The 19,639-nt window shown below is 39.2% G+C and overlaps 1 protein-coding gene across 2 annotated transcripts; it reads right to left on the bottom strand.

The window, feature by feature from the left end:
• Positions 1–2,075: 2,075 nt before the first annotated feature.
• Positions 2,076–16,844, bottom strand: LOC131246157 (protein SIEVE ELEMENT OCCLUSION C-like). 2 transcript variants are annotated; one of them, XM_058246063.1, is made up of 7 exons: positions 16,674–16,844; positions 8,417–8,524; positions 6,897–7,039; positions 5,263–5,372; positions 4,527–4,654; positions 3,793–4,272; positions 2,076–2,895 (listed from the first exon to the last, which is right to left on the bottom strand). In XM_058246063.1, the coding sequence occupies exons 1-7, from the start codon at positions 16,842–16,844 to the stop codon at positions 2,263–2,265; spliced, it is 1,773 nt and encodes a 590-aa protein (XP_058102046.1). In that variant the 3' UTR covers positions 2,076–2,262. The 2 variants fall into 2 exon arrangements, with proteins under 2 accessions (XP_058102046.1, XP_058102047.1); XM_058246064.1 differs by having other exon boundaries at positions 8,417–8,511; positions 16,674–16,700.
• Between the last annotated feature and the right edge of the window lie 2,795 nt (positions 16,845–19,639).

The raw sequence follows: 19,639 nt of genomic DNA, 5'->3' as shown, positions 1-19,639 counted from the left end.
ATACCTCCAGAAGATGTGGAAAGGGCGAGAATAACATTAGAAAAGTATGAGTAAAAGAAGCTCCGGGAGAATAGTGGACCTAATTTTGAGAGAGGATCAAAGATTGAATAGACTTATTTTATTAGCTTTGTTAGCATTCTTTTAATGAGTGGCGTACAAGCCAACTTTTGTTGTTCATCCAAATTAATATTTGTTAATTTTCTTATATTATGGTCATATTATTTATTATTTGGAATGTGGGCATTAGATGGTTGTTTACTATTTAATATAGCTGAGTCGCACCCATGACTAGGTGATTGACTCGAAAGTACTCGAGTCCAAAGATCTGGGGCGTAATAATGGTGATAGTTATATGCCAAGTGGTGCAAGAATTCCTAATTCACGAAATACTCTAAAAAAATAAAATGTTGGGAAGTAATTACAGAAAGAAAAAGTGTAGGAAAGTAAAGTGCGAAAAATTAAAAGACCCAAAAAATAGAGAAAATGATGGAATGTAAACAGAAATAGAACTAAGAATCCCAAATAATTCAAAAATCTCACATTTTGAGTCGGGCCTAGCCAGTGGCTAGCACCTCCCCAGTAGAGTTACCATGGATGCACGCAAGGTGTCTCACTCTCTTCAGGGTTGTGGTGGGATGATGATGAATTGCAAATGGTATGAGTTTTTTTTTTTTTGGTATGAGTTGACTTAGAGTCATCACTAGTCAAGTGAACATGAAATGTATGGCCTACCAAACACCATAAAATCACGGTGACCTAAGGAGTTGACTCCCTATGTACGATTTAAATGACTCTTGTGGTTGGTTTGGGATCAAAAATTCTGAGTAAAGGCTTCAGTGACAGAGAATGAATGGATTAGGCACCTTATCCACCCACATTGACGTGAAGTCTTTACTTGGTAGGATTTATGAATTTTTTGTAATTATTAAGGTCTAGTGGTTATTACTCAACTACAATCATGACAGTAGAGATGATGTGCTTGACATCAATCATGATCATGGAAATTATAGTATATATAAACTAAACGATTCTCGATTTCTATGGATCGAGATGGAAAGCATACACCAGGAGGATCAATAAAAGAAAATGTCGTAGGGAGGTGTATGAGAAGAAACATGTTGTATCGTAATTGAAAGTGAAGTAATTAAAGTTGAATGATAACCACACCAGATAACTATGTACTAGGGAGATGTGAGAGGGAAAGAAGAAACTTGAAACTTTTAGAAAAGAGGTAATCAAATTTCTTAAATCAGGACCATACTGTGTTAAATATGGACCTTGAACGAAAGGCAGTGAAACCCTTTTATAGATTTCCTAGCAAAAATTTGATTTTTGCCTGGGAAAATTAGATTCTTGCCAGTGGCTACATAAGCTTGAACCTTTAGGCCTTCCTCAGTTGTTGTGTGCATTAAACCAATGGCAGCAAAAATTGAATTTTCCTACCCGTACCAGACCCAAACCGCGAGGTGTGATTGGGAAACTAAAACCTAGAAGCCATATGACAACTTCCATGGAGAATTTTTGTTGGACTTTCGGGGATAATAGGGGGGGGGGGATCTTGAGATTCGCTTCATTTCCGAATTATGGTCCAGATCGATTATCCCGATTCGCATGTGTGGCTTACATATTCATCTTTTTAATATATATTTCTAAGCATGTGATATCATTCCCCTCAAGAAATTTGAGAAAAGATTAAAAAGTAAATATGCACTATTCATTCAAAAAATGACCCTAAATTACAAAAAAGAAAAAAAAAAAGTTATAGAAAATGTTAATTTAGTGCATCCGTGTGTATATTTAAACTCCATACATGCATCTAAACAATCTACGGTCCAAATATCTTATAAAAAAATGAAATTTGATGAAAATTACTTTGTTTTAAAAAAAAGAAGATATATATATATATATATATAGAGAGAGAGAGAGAGAGAGAGAGAGAGAGAGACGCACAGCCATGCTATATCGAACACAAATCTAGCAAGATTTGATTAATTTAGTAATACAATGTTGACTCAATAAATACACAACAAGAAGAAAGAAAGAAAGAAAAAACAAAAACAAAAAAAATTAAAAAAAAAAAATACAAAAAAAAATACAAAAATTAGGCCACCAACGATGAAAACATTTTAATCCCATGTAAGCATAAACATGTCTAGTGCACGGGTGATATCATATTCTTCATTTAAAAGTGCTACAACGCAAAAATCTACCGTAGCGCCAATTGATGGGAAAAAAAAAACATACAGAGTAGACCATTTCCCATTAACCATTCGTCCCAGGATATTGAAGACATTGATATAGAATGCGCTTCTCCATGGGTCTTTTGCACTCGTCACAAATAACAAGCCCTTCATCAGTACCCTCAGCATAGGGAACTATACGCGAGTGGTGGCAATGTACCACGTCTTGTGCAGGATCAAAAGCTTTTCTTATTGCATTCAAGAGGCCCACCTTCTCAATGTTATCACCCCACACTGGAAAGAGTGTCAAACATTCCATGAGTTTTCTTCCATGAAGTTGTATGATATCCGTGGATGAGCCTCGGCCCATCACTGCCCAACCCTCCTCTCTAATGCCATGGCTGAGCAAGGACATGACTTCTTCCATGACAGAATCGTTTTGGATATCCTTCCCAAGGCGTTTTTTTGAACTTCTCATGCTATTCAATCGAATCCAAAAGAAGTGTATCTTTGTTTGTGGTAAGTACCTACTTAAGTTTTCCTTTGTTATGGTATCTAGAATTTCTCTTACATGCTCCCCTGGGTTACCATTTCCAACATATATTAGCTCTAATGAAACGCCTGCTCTGATTATGCTTTTCATCTTACTGCTGAATTCTCTAATCCAATTGATGTTGTCGCTTCCATAGAGGCAAATGGTTCTTCCTTCTTTTATCTGTCCATGCAGTTATGATCTTTCTCAGTATAAATTTCAATATGCATGTGTAGCCTCACTTTTGGGTGGTGGCACGTGCTTTTAACTGTGCGTGTGTAGATGTGTGGCACATGCTTTTAACTGTGCGTGCGTGTAGATGTGTGGCACGTGCTTTTAACTGTGCGTGTGTGTAGATTCACATGTTGGTGCGTGCTTGGGCATGTGTTTTTTTTCACAAGCATGCATGTTAAGGGCTGTTTGTATTCAAGTAAAGTTGTGCCAGCGCAAGTTATTTGGGTAATATTGCTTGTTTTTGGCTTGCAAACCCAACCTAGGAAAATAAGGACTGTATCTTCAAAATATTGCCATCAACAAGGATTGCACGTCTTTGTGAAAAAACAAAAAAACAAAAATAAAAAATGGGTGGAATAATATTAAGAATAGCTTGCTCCCAGTTTGTAACACACGGAAACACAATGTTCTATATATATGTGTCACATGTGCCAAATGCACCAGGAACCGTCCAAGTTCAAGGACACTATAGGTGCGCATGTGTCACCACCAATCTTCTAGTACCCAACATGTGCCACAAATGTTGATGTGCACATGTGCTATAAATGCTAAATATACTACATCTACATTAATCTCCCCACATGTGCTATAGTCTATCCTTATTCCTTATTCCGGGTGGTTTAAAAGCAAGGAACAGAATAACTAGTCTCGACAGCATGACTTAGCCTATGCGAACACAACCAACCTTGACAGCTTGAGCTAACACAATTTGGCTTGAATCCAAACAGCAGCTTTAGTGTGTATAAGTGCTCGTGTTCTTGAATTGTGGATGTGTCTCTAATCTCTATGATGACATTACCACAATAAGTGTATGGTGAATTGATGCAATTGATTAGAAATTCGTACCCACATGGACATCAGAGGATCGATGTCACCCATTATAAGTTCTAGAGTCCATCTTGCTTCTCCCCAGAGTTGCTTCTCCCTTGAAGTTGAGAAAGGATATGCGTCTCCACCCCAAATTATCACCATATCCATCGCATTTGGACAAATGATTCTTCCTTGTTGATCCAACACCACTATCAGTGGCTCGTCTTCATAGTTCCACTCTTCTTTCATATAGTTCAGCACTGCAGAACTAAGTAACCAAGGTCTGCATATTGAATACCAAGGGACAGTGTTTGCCACTTGATTAAAAGCTTTCACTTCCAAATGATTCCAGGAAACGGAACTTTGGAAAGGGATCCAAACAATTTCGTAACTCTTCTCTGACTTGCGATGTGGATGGTCATATGTCTGTTGCAAAAGGAGCACTTGCGCTATGGAGATGTCTATCTTCGAGAGTAGGAGTAAAACAATCTTGCTTTTTAGTACATCGATGCAGATCTAATGTCATTACAATAAAAATGGTGTTAGTATTTCTTGATGTAGAGATGAGAAATTAATTGAATGCTCCAATGAGAAATGTTAAGGGTGGTAAGATGGAATAAATCAATCCACAGGAATCAAATATTTTGCTAGTACCAACGTCTTTATCTTAGTGTGAATAAATCTGTTTGTATTTTGAAAGATAACATGCTGAACTTGAACTCTATACCAATTAGGCTGGGAAAAAAACAAGATGGTGATTCAAAATGGACCTGTTCTTGTAAGTAACCATCCCAGAGTGGCAAGTCATCCTTTAGAGCTAATAACATTCCGAGAACCTTCAGGTTGTCATCATTGGTCTCCTCAAAGAGACTCAAGAGTGTATGATGGAGTTTTGCTTCTGCAATCACATTAAAGACATGTAGCTATCAATGTATTACTGTTCGAGTTAAGACAATGAACAGAGAACTAATAGAAGATGTATAGGTATGTAATCAGTATTGATTCATGTGCTAAGGGAATTTGCTCAATGATTGAAGAGGCAATTCATAGCACAGATGCTGCGGCTGGCACACATTTGTGAGATCCAAGCCATATATCAGGTTGGTGACCCTGAACATGCCCTCATGCAAACATGGGGTCAGTTCACTCATCAAGTTTACCTCGAGAGAAATGAACGGTTTTATATCCGATGAACACAACAAGTGGACAAGACGATTTTGAGCCAAGGCTTCTTAATGGTGAGTCCCAGTAAATTGTCTTTTCTCAAGCAGAAACACAGGATCCTAGGATCTCATTAAGATGGGTTCCACTGCTCTGGGTTTTTCTAAGAACAGAATGGTCTTCCGTTCCAAAACTCTACGCTATCAGGAAGGTTGTTTTGGAGCTACATTTTTGGTGAATGAAATGATTTAGCCACGGTCAAGGTAGGACTTGTGGTTTGAGATACAATGAAAACAATACTTCTACAAGAAAGCATTCTGAGTGGCTTTTGAATTCTTCACCAACCTATGCATTGGTAGCATGCATCCAGCTGCTTTCGCAAGTGACCATGTGTGTTCCTCACTTTGTGGACCAAGCTCCAAAGTTCCCATCTCACCCCAATTGAACTCTTTTGCCTGAGATAGTTGTTGCACTGTTAGGAGATGTAGTCTAAGTTCAATCATCAAAGCAAGAAAAGTCATCATCATCATCATCATCTAAGCTTTTGTCCCATTTATTTGGGGCCATGACTTCAGTTAGACCATAGATCAGAAAGAAGGAAAAGTAAAGGGGCCAAATCAATAATAGATTTTGTTGCTAGTGCATTAAGGGATCATTTGGATGGTGGGAGTCCTGGTGGATTTAGGAATCCTAAGAGTAGTCAATCTTGAGTTGTTGACTCCTGGAGTGGCCAATCTTTTGTTTGGTTGGCATCTTGAACTGGGTGTTATAAATCATGAAATTTGTAAATTGTTGGTCGGCCAATCTACAAGAAAGACAAATACTCAAGTGCGCCTACGGTAAGAGAAAAATAAATAATGGAAAATGAACAATGATGGTTTGCATGGTAATGGTCAGAGGACGATTGGACGGCCTGCTGAGATTGGATGGCCAACATTCAAATGGCTATCAGACGGCCGGCCATCAGAGACAGGGGACTTCGGTTGAGATGGGGAGTGTGGGGTAAGGGAGGATGAGTATTGGTCTATCCTAGAGTCTGCAAATTTCTACTTTCAGGATTTAGAGTGGTAGGTGGACTCCTCGATCCTAATCCCAAGAGGCCCGAAACAATGGATTGACACCAAGCACCTGGATTAAGAAATTCAAGGTTAACCAATGCAAGAATCCAAATGGGCCTAATTGCTGGACATTCGCATCTGACAATTCACAATGCTTTCATAAGATTTGTATTGTTTGAATGATGTAACAACAGAAAACGGCCAAGCTAGCATGATTGAATGCTTGTGGGTGTTCCATTAAGCTGCTCATCACATGGAACATGGAAAATTCTTATGATGATCAGGTCCATTGATTTTGTAGCTGCCATATGGATGAGCCATCGGCGAGGACGATTTGTCCATTGAATTGTTGAAATTGGACCATGTGGACCATTTCCTTTCTTTGTCTACCTTAATGTTAACCATCCATTTCTTTCAAGTAGCTAGTGTTTGACTTTTAGGCTGCTATATATCTACATGATGGCCTGCGAAATCAATGGTACTGATGCATTTGCACAATTTTCAAAGTGATGAATGTGAGAAGCACACACTTAATAATTGCATCTCTCTTATAGGAAACGAACACAATCATAAAATTCGATGGTTAAGTTCAAGAAGATAAGGGAAAGGACATGCACTTTCTCATGATTCGTTGTCATCAAGTTGGCGATTTCCGAAGCTGACACCACCGCGCTTTTGATGACCCAATAAGCAGCAACATGGATACATGCATTCGTTGTGGCCATTGCATCCGTGTCGAGGGTTTTGTATTGCATGGGCAAGCCTTCGAACTCAGTGATGCATTTTGCCACATCCACCATAGCCTTAACTAACGAGTTTAGGGCCTTAAATTGAGGCTTGAGGGCTTCACTATCCTCCATGTTATTCGGGAGCTGTGTGAGCATGGCAATTGATTTGGCTAGAAGATTGATAGAGTAGAACCTTGTGATGAGAAATAACTCTCCATAGCTCACTGCAAATGCGGCAATAACAAGAACCAACTTCCCATCCCAAGAATGGCTCCCTAGCAGATCGAACACCATCATCGTTGTTGCATGCGAGTCACCAGAACACTTGGTCATCATCTGCCAATACCTACTGTTACTGAGCTTTTTGTGAACTTTCACATGGAGACTTGGTGTATTTCAGTAGTGGTGGACTTATATTGAAGACAGCAATTGATAGGTTTTGATTATTGATGTCGGGAGAGATGCTCTTAGGCACTCTTATGCTGGCTTGAGGAGAATTGGCATAATTTTAACTTTTCTTATCAATGGAAAAGTTATGTTGGAACAATGTCCACTAAGAATCGGTTGTGCATGTATCCACAGTCCAAAAATGGTGGGTAAACTTTATCACACATTTTAAAATGTACAATTGAAATTTTGAATTTTGAAATGCTGCTAGATTCCTATCAAACATCTTTGGCCTATTTGTTTAGGGTGAAAATAGAACATCAAAATGGAGAACATGTAGGGAATCCCAAAAAGTGGACGTGTGACATTAGCATTTGGTGAAATGGGATTCCCTATTCTCTGTTTGTTTTGCACTGTGAATTGCATGGTAAATGTGTTCCCGTGTTTGTGTTGCCATTTTGAGAGGGTTTTCTTGAAATGCTTTTAGCCAGTTTTTTCAGAAATACTTTTCAGAAGAAGAACAATTTCCTTCTTTTTTCTTTTTTAGTTTCTCGAACAGAGGAAATTGTGACATCAAATGAACTAATTTTCTTTTTCATGGTTTACCATGGTTTTCTTTGTAAACAAACAGTCGTGTGAGATAATGTTTGTGCAGACTCTCTGTGCGTGTCAATGAGCACTAAAGACATGCCTTTAATTTTTAAATTTTTTTCCTGAATTTGAGAGCATTTTGGTGTACTCTATATTGTTCCTAGTTCCACTAAAAGCACATAAAGCAACAAATAGATGTTTTCTCATGTATAACTCGGAACCAAGTCAAATATATATAAAAGAAATTGAAGCAAAGATGGTTAAAGTCCCTTGATATACATTGATACACCATCTTCTAGCGGTTCGAGCTTTTAGAGCAAGTGGTTATTTGACATGGTATCAAAGTGGAAGGTCAAGTGTTCAAATCCCGTGAGCAGCATACATGCCTCGATGGACCGGGGAATCAAGCCCAGCCTGTTTATGCATGTGCAAGGGAGTGTTAAAGTCCCTTGATATACATTGATACACCATCCTCGAATAGCTCGAGCTTTTAGATCATGTGGTTATTTGATAAAGGTGAAGAAATAGTTTCTTGAATTGCGATCGAGCCAGCCTAAGAGCCCCTGAGCATTGTTCACTCTCAAATATGGCTGTCACAAAATATCAATTACTTGGGCTTTACAGATATTAAAAATAAAAATAAAAAATCAATGCCAATATAATCATTGAAGGAATTGTGACCATCAAATGCCATGTAAAGAGACATAGCATGAATAGCTCTATGTTCGCCATTACCTCATGTGAAAGCTTATGTATGGTTTGTCCGAATGGCTCATAAACATGAAAGACATCAGCTTTATGCGAATTATCGGTGGTGGTTGCCTCTAGATCTGCATAAGGAACCTGCAGTGAGTTGGCAATCAGCGATAAGGATAACTAAACACAGGAATCCTTTACAGATTGTTTTTGTGTATGAGCCTAATAAATTTAAGTGTTTTTATTTTATTTTATTTTATTTTTTCTACAAGATTCACAGCTCTTGTAGAAGAGTTTGGACTACGCTATATTAACGATATTCACAGATCAATGTCATTTTATAAATTTTCCAAATTACAGCTTCCATCGATTAACTTCTTGGTAGGCAATTTTCTTCAGCCTTAATTACCTGACATGGGTTGATTACTGATGTAGAGCAGGTCGCAGACAGTTACATGGCCGAGATGGATCAAAAAAGGCCAGGTCGACGACAGAAGTGATCCAGACCATCGGACCTTAAATCGGGCGTATCTCGCAATCCGGAATGAGTTATCTGACGTAAAATATATGATTTTGGGGTAGAACGAGCTACTTTAGCCAACCAACCCGCTATGCTGGGTTGCCCAAGCCGAATTTTTGAAATACCGCCAGATCGACGGTCGTTTCCCTATTTTAATTTCGTTTTTACTATAAATAGTAAGTATTAGTTTGATTATAACTATTCATCCGTTGGGCTTTAAGAGTTGCGTCCAACGTGAAAAGAGCTTAGAATAATTAGGAGAACGGTTTGGTGAAGCCAAATAGGACACATACTATTTTTGGCCGAAAACCTTACGCACTAGTAGACATCACGACCATCTATAAATAGTAAGTTTACTATTTATAGTAAGTTGCAAATTCTAGGAGTTTTAGTTGTAGTTTGATTCTGATTTCTTTTCCATTGCTTGGTACCCCTATTTAAAGGGTTGTGAGCTCATTTTTATTCATTCATTAATCAATTTTGAATTTATTAGAATTTATTTTTATTTTCTGCTTTCTTTCCTCGTGGATTCGAGAAGTCTTTGTGAGGAGTCCAGAGAAGTTCCGTGGATTCGGAATAGTTATCCTCTTGAGGAAGACGGTGCTCGACCTCACATCCTTCCCTGCGTCACTTTGGTATCAAAGTGAGGTTTTTCCTTAGATAGATAGCTTCTAACGACAGGTCGAGCAACAATCCCATGAGCGGTGCTCCAGAAAATTTACCTTTAAAGGCGGCAGCTTTCGAAACAGCATAGCAAGAGAATCGACAAGCCATGCAAGGGTTGCAGGCTTCCATCGACCGCATAGCAGATCTCTTGGCGGAAACCTTAGGGCAACTACGTGTTCCTGGTGGTAATCCTCCACCGCCAATTACTGAAACTCGTATTCACCTTGATCGTAGGATAGTACCAGCAGTGCATCCAAGGGTCATTCTTGAGGAAGGAGGATCTAGTGAGGAGGAGATTGACAACATAATCTTCTGACACCCCAGACAAGGCGGCGATCGAGTAGATCGAATAGATCGAGAATTCAAGATGCGGGTTGATATTCCTAACTTTAATGGCCAATTACACATTGAGGATTTCCTTGATTGGCTTTCTAAAGTTGAGTGATTTTTCAACTATGTGGACATCTCTGAAGCAAATAAGGTTAAGCTTATGGTCTACAAATTGAAAGGCGGAGCTTCAGCTTGGTGGGAACAATTGCAACTCGCACGAACTAGGCAGATGAAAGAAAGCACCAATTCGTACATGGCAGCGGATGAAGCAACTACCACATGTCTGATTCCTCCCTAGCGATTACGATCAGGTATTATTCCAACAATACCAAAATAGTCGACAGGGTAGTCGGTCGGTGAGAGAATACACAGAAGAATTTTACCGCCTGACGGCGCGTAATGATTTGGTCGAGACTAAATCGTAGCAAGTCGCTCGATTCAACGGTGGATTATGTATGGGGATCTAAGATCAGATTCAGATGCAGTCCGTCTAAACGATGAATGATGTAATCAAGTTGGCTACTCGGGTGGAAGCGCAACTTGAATGTCCTAACACATGGACCTATCCTATCGCAAGGATCGATGCGGCAGGTTCACCCCAGGGAGCTCCACAGCCTAAGGGGAAAGAACCCGTAGGAGCACGCACTCAACTACGTCTGAGAGCTAAGATCAGGGAAGCAAGCAAGGTAGACCCTAAAGGGGGGTATCGATTGTTACTGGTCCAAGTAGAATCTCGAACCCCTATGCTCGACCAATGCCCGACAACTGCTATCATTGTAGCCAACCAGGCCACCTATCAAATACTTGTCTCCAGCGAAAAGTGGCGAACCTCGCTATCAATGATGGCAGTACTGATAACGCCTATGAAGATCTGGATGTTGAAGAACATGACCATACCACCGAGAACAAGGTAGATGATTCAAGTTGGGTTCAGCAAGATCGCGGCGAGTCACTCATCATGAGGCGGCTATTATATGCGCTAAGAAAAGAAGTACATCCACAGCAGCATAACATCTTCTGCACTAGGTGTACGGTGAATCAAAAGGTTTGTGAGGTGATCATTGATAGTGGAAATAGCGAGAACATCGTTTTTAAGGTCATGGTGAAAGAATTGCAATTGAAAACAGAGCGTCATCCCTCCCGATATACAATCGGTTGGATCAAGAAGGTCAGCGAAACAAAGGTAACTGAACGGTGCACCTATTCTTTTCAATTGGCAAACATTATAAGGATGAAGTAGTATACGATGTGGTTGGCATGGAAGCATGTCACATACTACTCGATCAATCCTAGCAATCTGACCATGACGCCACTCATAAAGGGCGAGATAACATATATATTTTCGTCAAGGACGGCCAAAAGACCATATTGGCCCTTATGTATCCAGAGGGACCACCTGAAACTTCTAGAGTGGAGGGCCATTTTCTCTTAACCATATGGGATTTCTTGGAATAATCAAAAGAAAGATGAGAGTTGGCGCATGTGTGTCAACAGTCAGGCCATCAACAAAATCACCATAAAATATAAGTTTCATATACCACAGTTGGACGATATGCTAGATATGCTAGAGGGTGCAAAAATATTCTTTAAATTGGACTCAAGGAGCGGCTACCATCATATTCGAATATGGCCGGGTGATGAGTAGAAAATGGCCTTTAAGACCAATGAAGGATTGTACGAATGGATGGTCATGCCCTTCGGTCTTTCGAATGCGCCTAGCACATTCATGAGATTGACGAACCAAGTTCTGAAACCTTTCATTGGGCGGTTCATTGTGGTTTATTTCGATGATATTTTGATATATAGTCAAGATGAAACCACCCATATGGAACACCTCAAGAAGGTCCTTCAAGTGCTCACTGAAATAAACTGTATCTCAATTTAAAAAAGTGTAGCTTCATGACTGATAGCCCATTGCTTCTAGGTTTTGTCATAACATCCACGGGCATTCGGGTGGATGAGAAAAAGGTAAAATCAATTAGAGAATGGCCGGTTCCCACAAATATTCACGAAGTACGAAGTTTTCATGGACTGGCGACATTATATCGTCGGTTCATGAAAAATTTCAGTAACATTGTGTCACCAATCACAGATTGTATGAAAAAAGGGCCGTTTCTGTGGACTGACGAAGCCGACAAGAGCTTTGTCGAAATCAAGCGCAGATTATCCACGACCTCGGTTATTGTACTTCAACTTCGACAAACTGTTTGAAGTTGAATGTGATGCCTCATATATCGGGGTTGGGGGAGTTTTGTCTCAAAAAGATAGGTCGTTAGCTTTCTACAGTGATAAACTTAATGATGCATGCATGAAGTGGTCTACATATGAGATCGAGTTGTACGTTGTGGTCCAGGCACTGCGACACTAGCGACATTATTTGATTCAAAGGGAATTTATATTTTACACGGACTATCAAGCTCTCAAATTCATTAATACCCAAGCTAACATTAACCGTGTGCATGCTAGATGGGTTTCATTTTTGTAGGAATTCACGTTCGTGCTAAAACATAAGTTAGAGCAACAGAACAAAGTAACCGATGCGCTGAGTCGCCGTGCAACTTTGTTAGTCAATATGAGCAATGAGGTTGTCGGGTTCGAGCGCCTCAAAGACATATATGCCGACGACGTTGACTTCAAGGACGCATGGGTTAGAAGCCAAAAAGGTCACCTCAGCGACTTACATATGCAAGACAGGTTCCTTTTTTTAAGGAAAATCGACTGTGCATCCCCAACAGTTTGTTAAGAGAACATATAATCCAAGAGTTACATGGAGTTGGCCTTAGTGGACACCTTGGGCGAGACAAGACGCGAGCTCTTGTGGAAGAACGGTATTACTGGTCGCAATTAGTATGTGATATGGGAAAAGCAATCCAACGTTATTATATTTATTAGACCTCCAAGAGATAATCTCATAATACGGGCCTCTATACCCTGTTACCTGTGCTTGACGACCCTTAGGAGGATTTATCTATGGACTTCGTGCTTGGTCTCCCACGAACACAACGTGGCATGGGTTCGGTGTTTATGGTAGTAGACATTTCTCCAAGATGACGCACTTTATTCCATACAAGAAGACTCTCGATGTAACACACGCGATAAATTTATTCTTCAGAGAAATTGTGCGGCTACACGGGATTCCTAAGACTATTACTTCTGACCGTGACATGAAGTTCATAAGCCACTTTTGGTAGACTTTGTGGACTCGATTCGATACATGACTTCAATTCAACAGCGCTTACCACTCACAGACTGACAGGTAAACCGAGGTTGTGAGTCGTACGTTGGGAAACCTCATTCGATGTATTTCAGGAGAAAAACCGAAATAGTGAGATTTGGCCTTGTCTCAAGCGGAGTTTACATTCAACAATATGGTGAATCGCTCGACAGGAAAATCCCCGTTCCAGGTCATTTACGGATGAGTACCTCGCCACACACTAGACTTGGTCCCTCTGCCCAAGCTCCCAGGCATGAGCATTGCAGCAGAACATATGGCAGACAGGATGATGGGCATTCATGCGGAGGTACAGACTAAGTTATATGCCTCGAATGAAAAGTACAAGAAGCAAGCGGACAAGCATCGGCGACAAAAGGTGTTCGAGGTGGGTGACCAAGTAATGGTCCATCTACGCAAAGAAAGTTTTTCAACTGGAACATACAACAAGTTGAAGAATAAAAAGATTGGACCGGTACCAATCATCCTAAAGATTAATGACAACGCTTATGTTGTTGATCTTCCAGATGACATGGCGATTTCACAAACTTTTAACGTCACGGACTTGACCAAGTATCATGAATCAGAGCAAGACGAAAACTCGAGGACGAGTTCTTTTGAGGTGGAGGAGACTGATGTAGAGCGGGTCACAGACAGTTACATGGTTGAAATGGATCAAAAAAGGCCCGGTCAACAACAGAAGTGATCCAGACCATCAGACCTTAAATCGAGTGTATCTTGCAATCCGGAATGGGTTATCTGACGTAAAATATATGATTTTGGGGTAGAACGAGCTACTTTAGCCAATCAACCCACTATGCCAGGTTGCCCAAGACAGATTTATGAAATACTGCCAGATTGACGGTCGTTTCCCTATTTTAATTTCATTTTTATTATAAATAGTAAGTTTTAATTTGATTATAACTCTTCATCCGTTGGGCTTTAGGAGTTGTGTCCAACATAAAAAGAGCTTAGAAAAATGAGGAGAACAGTTTGGTGAAGCCAAATTGGACACTGACTATTTTTGGCCAAAAACCTTGCGCACTAGTAGACATCACGTCCATCTATAAATAGTAAGTTTACTATTTATAGTAAGACGCGAATTCTGAGAGTTTTAGTTGTAGTTTGATTTTGATTCATTTTCCATTGCTTGGTACCCCTATTTAAAGGGTTGTGAACTCGTTTTTATTCATTCATTAATCAATTTCAAATTTATTAGAATTTATTTCTATTTTCTGCTTTCTTTCTTTGTAGATTCGAGAAGTCTCTGTGAGGAGTCTAAAGAAGTTCCATGGATTCGGAATAGTTATCCTCTTAAGGAAGACGGTGCTCGATGTCCTTCCTGCATCAATTGAGCATGTCAATGTATCACATTATCATCTTGATTGCTCTTACCTTTGTAAATATTTCTCACTAATAAATGATTTAATCATTTTTTTCCCTTTGAGGAAATGTTGGCATAAGAGTCAATTGGCTGCATAGTTCCTATTGAAATAAAACCGGTAAAGTACATGCAGATTCTTTTTGTTTCGGAACCGTGAAATACTTGGAATTGTTTTCCTATTTGAATTGATTTCCACCAAAAGAGACGTTTTGAAATTCCTGAGAAAAGCTAGGGTAATGAATTCCCTGCTAATGGTCATATTTTTCAATCCCATTTCATGTGAATATGCACAGTATAATTCCCTGAAATTCTTTCCCAGTACCCAAACATTGTTTCTACATAATCACAGAATTACATTCATAGTATCCCAACTTGACAAACAGAATCTCTTTTTCAGGATTTTGTTTAAAGAAAACACATTCTTTTGTTCCTTTTAAATTCCTGACATCCAAATGAACCCTAACATTTCCTAAACATTTATTTCATGCATGCTAAATAAACAAGTTTAGAAGAGTCTGAAATTCATGATAAGAAGATGCTGTTTTAGGCACATCAGGAACATGGTAGGACTCTTAAATGTCATCCATCTAAAATCCAATGCCCTCCACTCTGATAATTTCTTCATTCTTATCTCGGTGTTTGGCATTACAGGTGAGCACAATGACATTGCTTCTATTTCACTCATGAAAACCATCTTCAATTAAGTTAAGCAGGGGACTAAAATCAGATATTCAATCTCTTTACCACCACTCTTGTCGAAGGAAGCTCTTTGAGCCTTTCCTCAATTGAAGCAAGAACTGGTTTCTATGAAGTCGTTTGATTGTTCTCTCAATCTCTAGCACCACTATCTGTTTGTTTCCACTTCATTGTCTAAGCGTTCGACATTGCTTTTCTTGATCCACGGTCCATCTTTCAAAATATCATTAACAAGTCTAAAATCCTTTTGCAAAATAGAAACTGTTTCAATACAGGCTTAAATAAACAAGAACCTATGACAATAATTTTGAAACTATGATATTTAAGATTGCTTTATGATCTGAACCAAGATATTTAAGGACTTCAAGGAATTTAGTATTTTAAAGGTGGGTGGGACAAGTATAATTTATTCCTGCATTAAACTAGGAATCCATCTGCTTACTTTGTCAAGGATGAGAGGAAACATTTGATTGATAGAACTCTTTCTATGTGTATTGAGGAAAACAATTGCAAAATAATTTATTTACAGTAGAACTGATTCAAGTGCTATCTATCATACTTTCAATAATTTTGTTACATACTAAGTTAAAGTACAGGAAAGTCCATCAGGATCAGAACCCATTTTTAATTTACAATAAATTGCATTATAAGTTAATCAATGTAGATCAACTAAAGTTAATATGTCCCCTCCTCTCTGGTTGTCTTTGTTTTTATTCTATTCATATTAATAAAATTTAGGTGGTGTGCTCTCCTTGTGTGTGTGTGTGTGTGTGTGTTAAGGAAAAAAGAAAGAAAGAACCATTCGTCCTGGTCCAGTTAGAGAAGTAGAATAAAATATACCCTATAGAATGATAACTGCATCCAACTCAATAGTTCAGTCCGGAGTAAGCACCCTCTGTGAAGAAAATCAATATTTTTGCAAGTAATAGCAAATTTTTGGGAGGTGTATGTGATGCGACTGGCTTCTGCCCTCTTCACTATAATAGAAAAGAGTGTTCCATCTTCCTCGGAACTGTTTAAATTTGCTACATTCATCAAAATTGCAGAAATGGGCCAGATTTGTTAGTACTATATATTACTACAAAATTCTTTCCAATTGGGAGACTAATATTTAGTAGTTTAATGACAGTTCTACTTCTGGTCGACTGTTCTATTATCTTTACACTTCATTTATAGTGTCCAAAATATGAAAATGGAAATCAACGGAATCCAATAGCAATTCCCTTGTTTGGTTATGAGTGTTGTTATCCATGGAAATGTTGGACGGACATCCGTAGACATCTACATTCCACAAGTTTTTCATTTGTTTGTTTCTTTTAAATGGATTCGCTCGATTTTTACGAGTAAAACAAATTAAACAGTCGCATCAAGAAAATTCATTTTTTTTATTTTCCACATCAACTAACAGACACTTCATATCCCACCAAAACTAATTTGTTACTAGATGGGCCCTACATGAAAACAAAAAAGAAAAATAGTGGGGACGTACTCGAGCATTGGAAGTGGTAGCATGGCCCATGATGCTCTCCACTAGGTTGAGAAGGAGCTCGGAATCCACGTGGCGACCATCGGGTGAGTGTGTCTCAAGGACCTTCTTCACCAGCACTTCTTCTTCGGACGCTGAAAGATGCAGAGGCGGCCCCCTTCGTAATGTCTGCATGATGTCTGGCTCATGTGCCACTGCCAAATGCATGGACTGGGCCAGTGCAACCATGCAAATCAACATCTTTATATACACATCAATGTGGAATAAAGCTCCACATGGATCTACTTCTTTGCTTATGCCACCCTTGTATTTTATTCGCCACTTTCGTCATTCCCATTGTCACATGAAAGCTCCCCCGTGTGGGTTCCTTGAAGCTGATCGAGTTAGGTGGTGGTCCACCACACATAACAACCGTCCAATCTTTGGATCACACGGACTATGCGAATTTCATAAAGAAAAAGTTGTAGGGAGCCCATGCAATAAAAATCTCCCTGATGCAAGGTGGTGTGTGCGACATCCACTAGGTTCATCATTTGTGCAGCTGATGTTACGACGTGAGCCAAACATAAGTCCGACTCAGAACTCGAGTGGGCCACACGATAGGGAAAGTATGGATGCGGATGCCTAACAATGGATTGAATGGACTCAATATAGGAATGGTTTGGATGGAATATAAACATGCCCATGGGCCACGAAAAGGTTTCAATGGTGGCCTCCCATCCCCACTTTTTCCTTTGGTGTGGTGATGTAGGACATGGCATTAATACATTCGGACCAAAAGGTGGACCGTGAATTGATCATAACTATAACTTTTGATCTGGGTATTGTTATACAACCTATCAATCTTTACTATAACAGGCCATCCGAGGTGAACAGACCAAGTGAGTCACATCTGCCCGTTTCTCCCAAAAACTCATGCTTTTACCTCAAAAACGAAATTTTAAGAAAAATTTACTATTTTTAGTAATTCCCATTTTTGTAAGATTTTCTTATTTTTAGAATTTTAGATTTTCTTATTTTTTTAGAAATAACTTGTAATTTTGATACACTCTTTTACCAAAAATTTATTTAGAATTTTTATTTTTAGAAATTAGGCTTTAAAAGAGTTTTACTATAATTAGGATTTTTATTAAAATTAGAATTTTGATATTTTTGGTTATTACGAATTTTATTTTATTTTTATTTCTATTTTCTTATTTTTCCTCATGGATTCCAGGTATCTCTGCGAGGAGTCAGGAGAAGTTACTTGGATTCGGAGTAGTTATTCATGTGGAAGATGGTGATCAACCTCATCACGTCCATCCCTGCATCATGTGGCCCACTTGAATTTTAGGTCGGCATGATTTTTAGGCTCACATACTAACACCATTTCCGCAAAATAATGGACGGAGTGGATGCTAATCACATGATGGTGGCCCCACACATCTTTTTTTTTTTTTTTTTTTCGCACGGGCTTCCCATGACCCCTGTTGTGGGAAATTCGGGTCCATGAGAGACCACCGGTATGATTTCTCTTATGCAGATTTAGGGAGGTGTATCGTTTACACTCGATCTCTTGGAGCCATGATCAAGCATCTTTAAGGCTACTTTGTCCTCCTTCCATCACGTGCTTTAATACTGGTTTCGGTAAATTCATCACTGCACAAAAAGATAAATGAGACATGGCTCACTTTGCTTTTGAAAACGAGAAATTCCCCAACTGTTCAAAAGGAAAACATCGAGTCCTATGTTAGTTTTGCACTATCTAAAAAATGATGGTGATTCTCCCTCTTTACGCTTGGTAGTTGTATGCAGCTAGCTAATCCATCCAAATTGTCGTCCCATTGTGGATGAAGCATATTACTGAAATCTCATCGATGAAGCAAAAATATAGAATGGATGGTCAAAAGTAAAATAAATGGCAAGTGGAAGAATCAGATGGTTAACTTCATCTACTTGGTGCAAGTTTTCGGTTATGCTCCACCAACAGATCACATAGGTATTTGTACGGTCTCTATTGCCTTAAAAATATGAAATGTGTACTTTTGAAGAGTCACCACCATTTAAACGGAACAAAAGTACGAGTGTAGCCCCTGGGCCCACATCTCACTTTGCTTTTCTTTTTATCTCTTTTGCAATCACGAATATCATCAGATAGCCTTTAGTTAAAGAAAAAGTGGAAAATAGAAAAAGTCAAAAGGTGCTAACTTGTACAGTCCCTTTCTAAGATTCTGATCTTAGACAATGCGCGTCCCTACAATATCTACAGTTTGTCCAGGATTTCAGTTCAAATAAATGAGACCGATGGTTTGATGATCAAAACTGTTGGTACGATGGAATGGGTCGCAATGGACCAGATAGCCTGCCCGCCCAACAAGCCTAATACGGCTTTGAGCTGGGCTTAGACCTACTAGGTTGGCATCTGTGCCGGGGTTGGGCTTTCCTTCTATCACCCAATTGATTTTTATGTCTATCTACGCCTTCACATCCACGAACATGTCTATTTCTTTGTGCATGTGTGGCCCACATTATCAACAAATAAATTATGAATGATGCATCAACAAATACATTATGAATGACACAGGGAAGGACAAGTTGGGAAGCACGGAAGGTGAGCCCTCAAGATCTGATGGTCTAAACGAGTTTTGAAACCCTCACAAAACAGAAGATTAATGCTCCAACGGCCCGCCTATCTAATACTAGAGTAGATGGATCTATTCACACCTCTGATCCGATAGTATAGATGGCCCCGAATCACGATTTATAGATTAGATCATCCCAAGGACAAGCCAAAATGGACAAATTATAGTGCACACTATATATCTCTATATACCCATTGTATTTCTAATGATGCGTTTTACAAAAGTGTCTCTTCCTTTTTATAGGAAAGAATGCGAGATAAGATGAGACCATAAGATCTGATCTTCTCCCTATCTCTCATTCAAATTTGAATTTAAACCCTTTCTCATAACGGAATAAGCCGGAAGAAG

This window comes from Magnolia sinica, chromosome 5 (assembly GCF_029962835.1).
Source record: "Magnolia sinica isolate HGM2019 chromosome 5, MsV1, whole genome shotgun sequence".
Lineage (NCBI taxonomy): Eukaryota > Viridiplantae > Streptophyta > Magnoliopsida > Magnoliales > Magnoliaceae > Magnolia > Magnolia sinica.
This window is presented reverse-complemented; position numbering and strand designations above follow the sequence as displayed.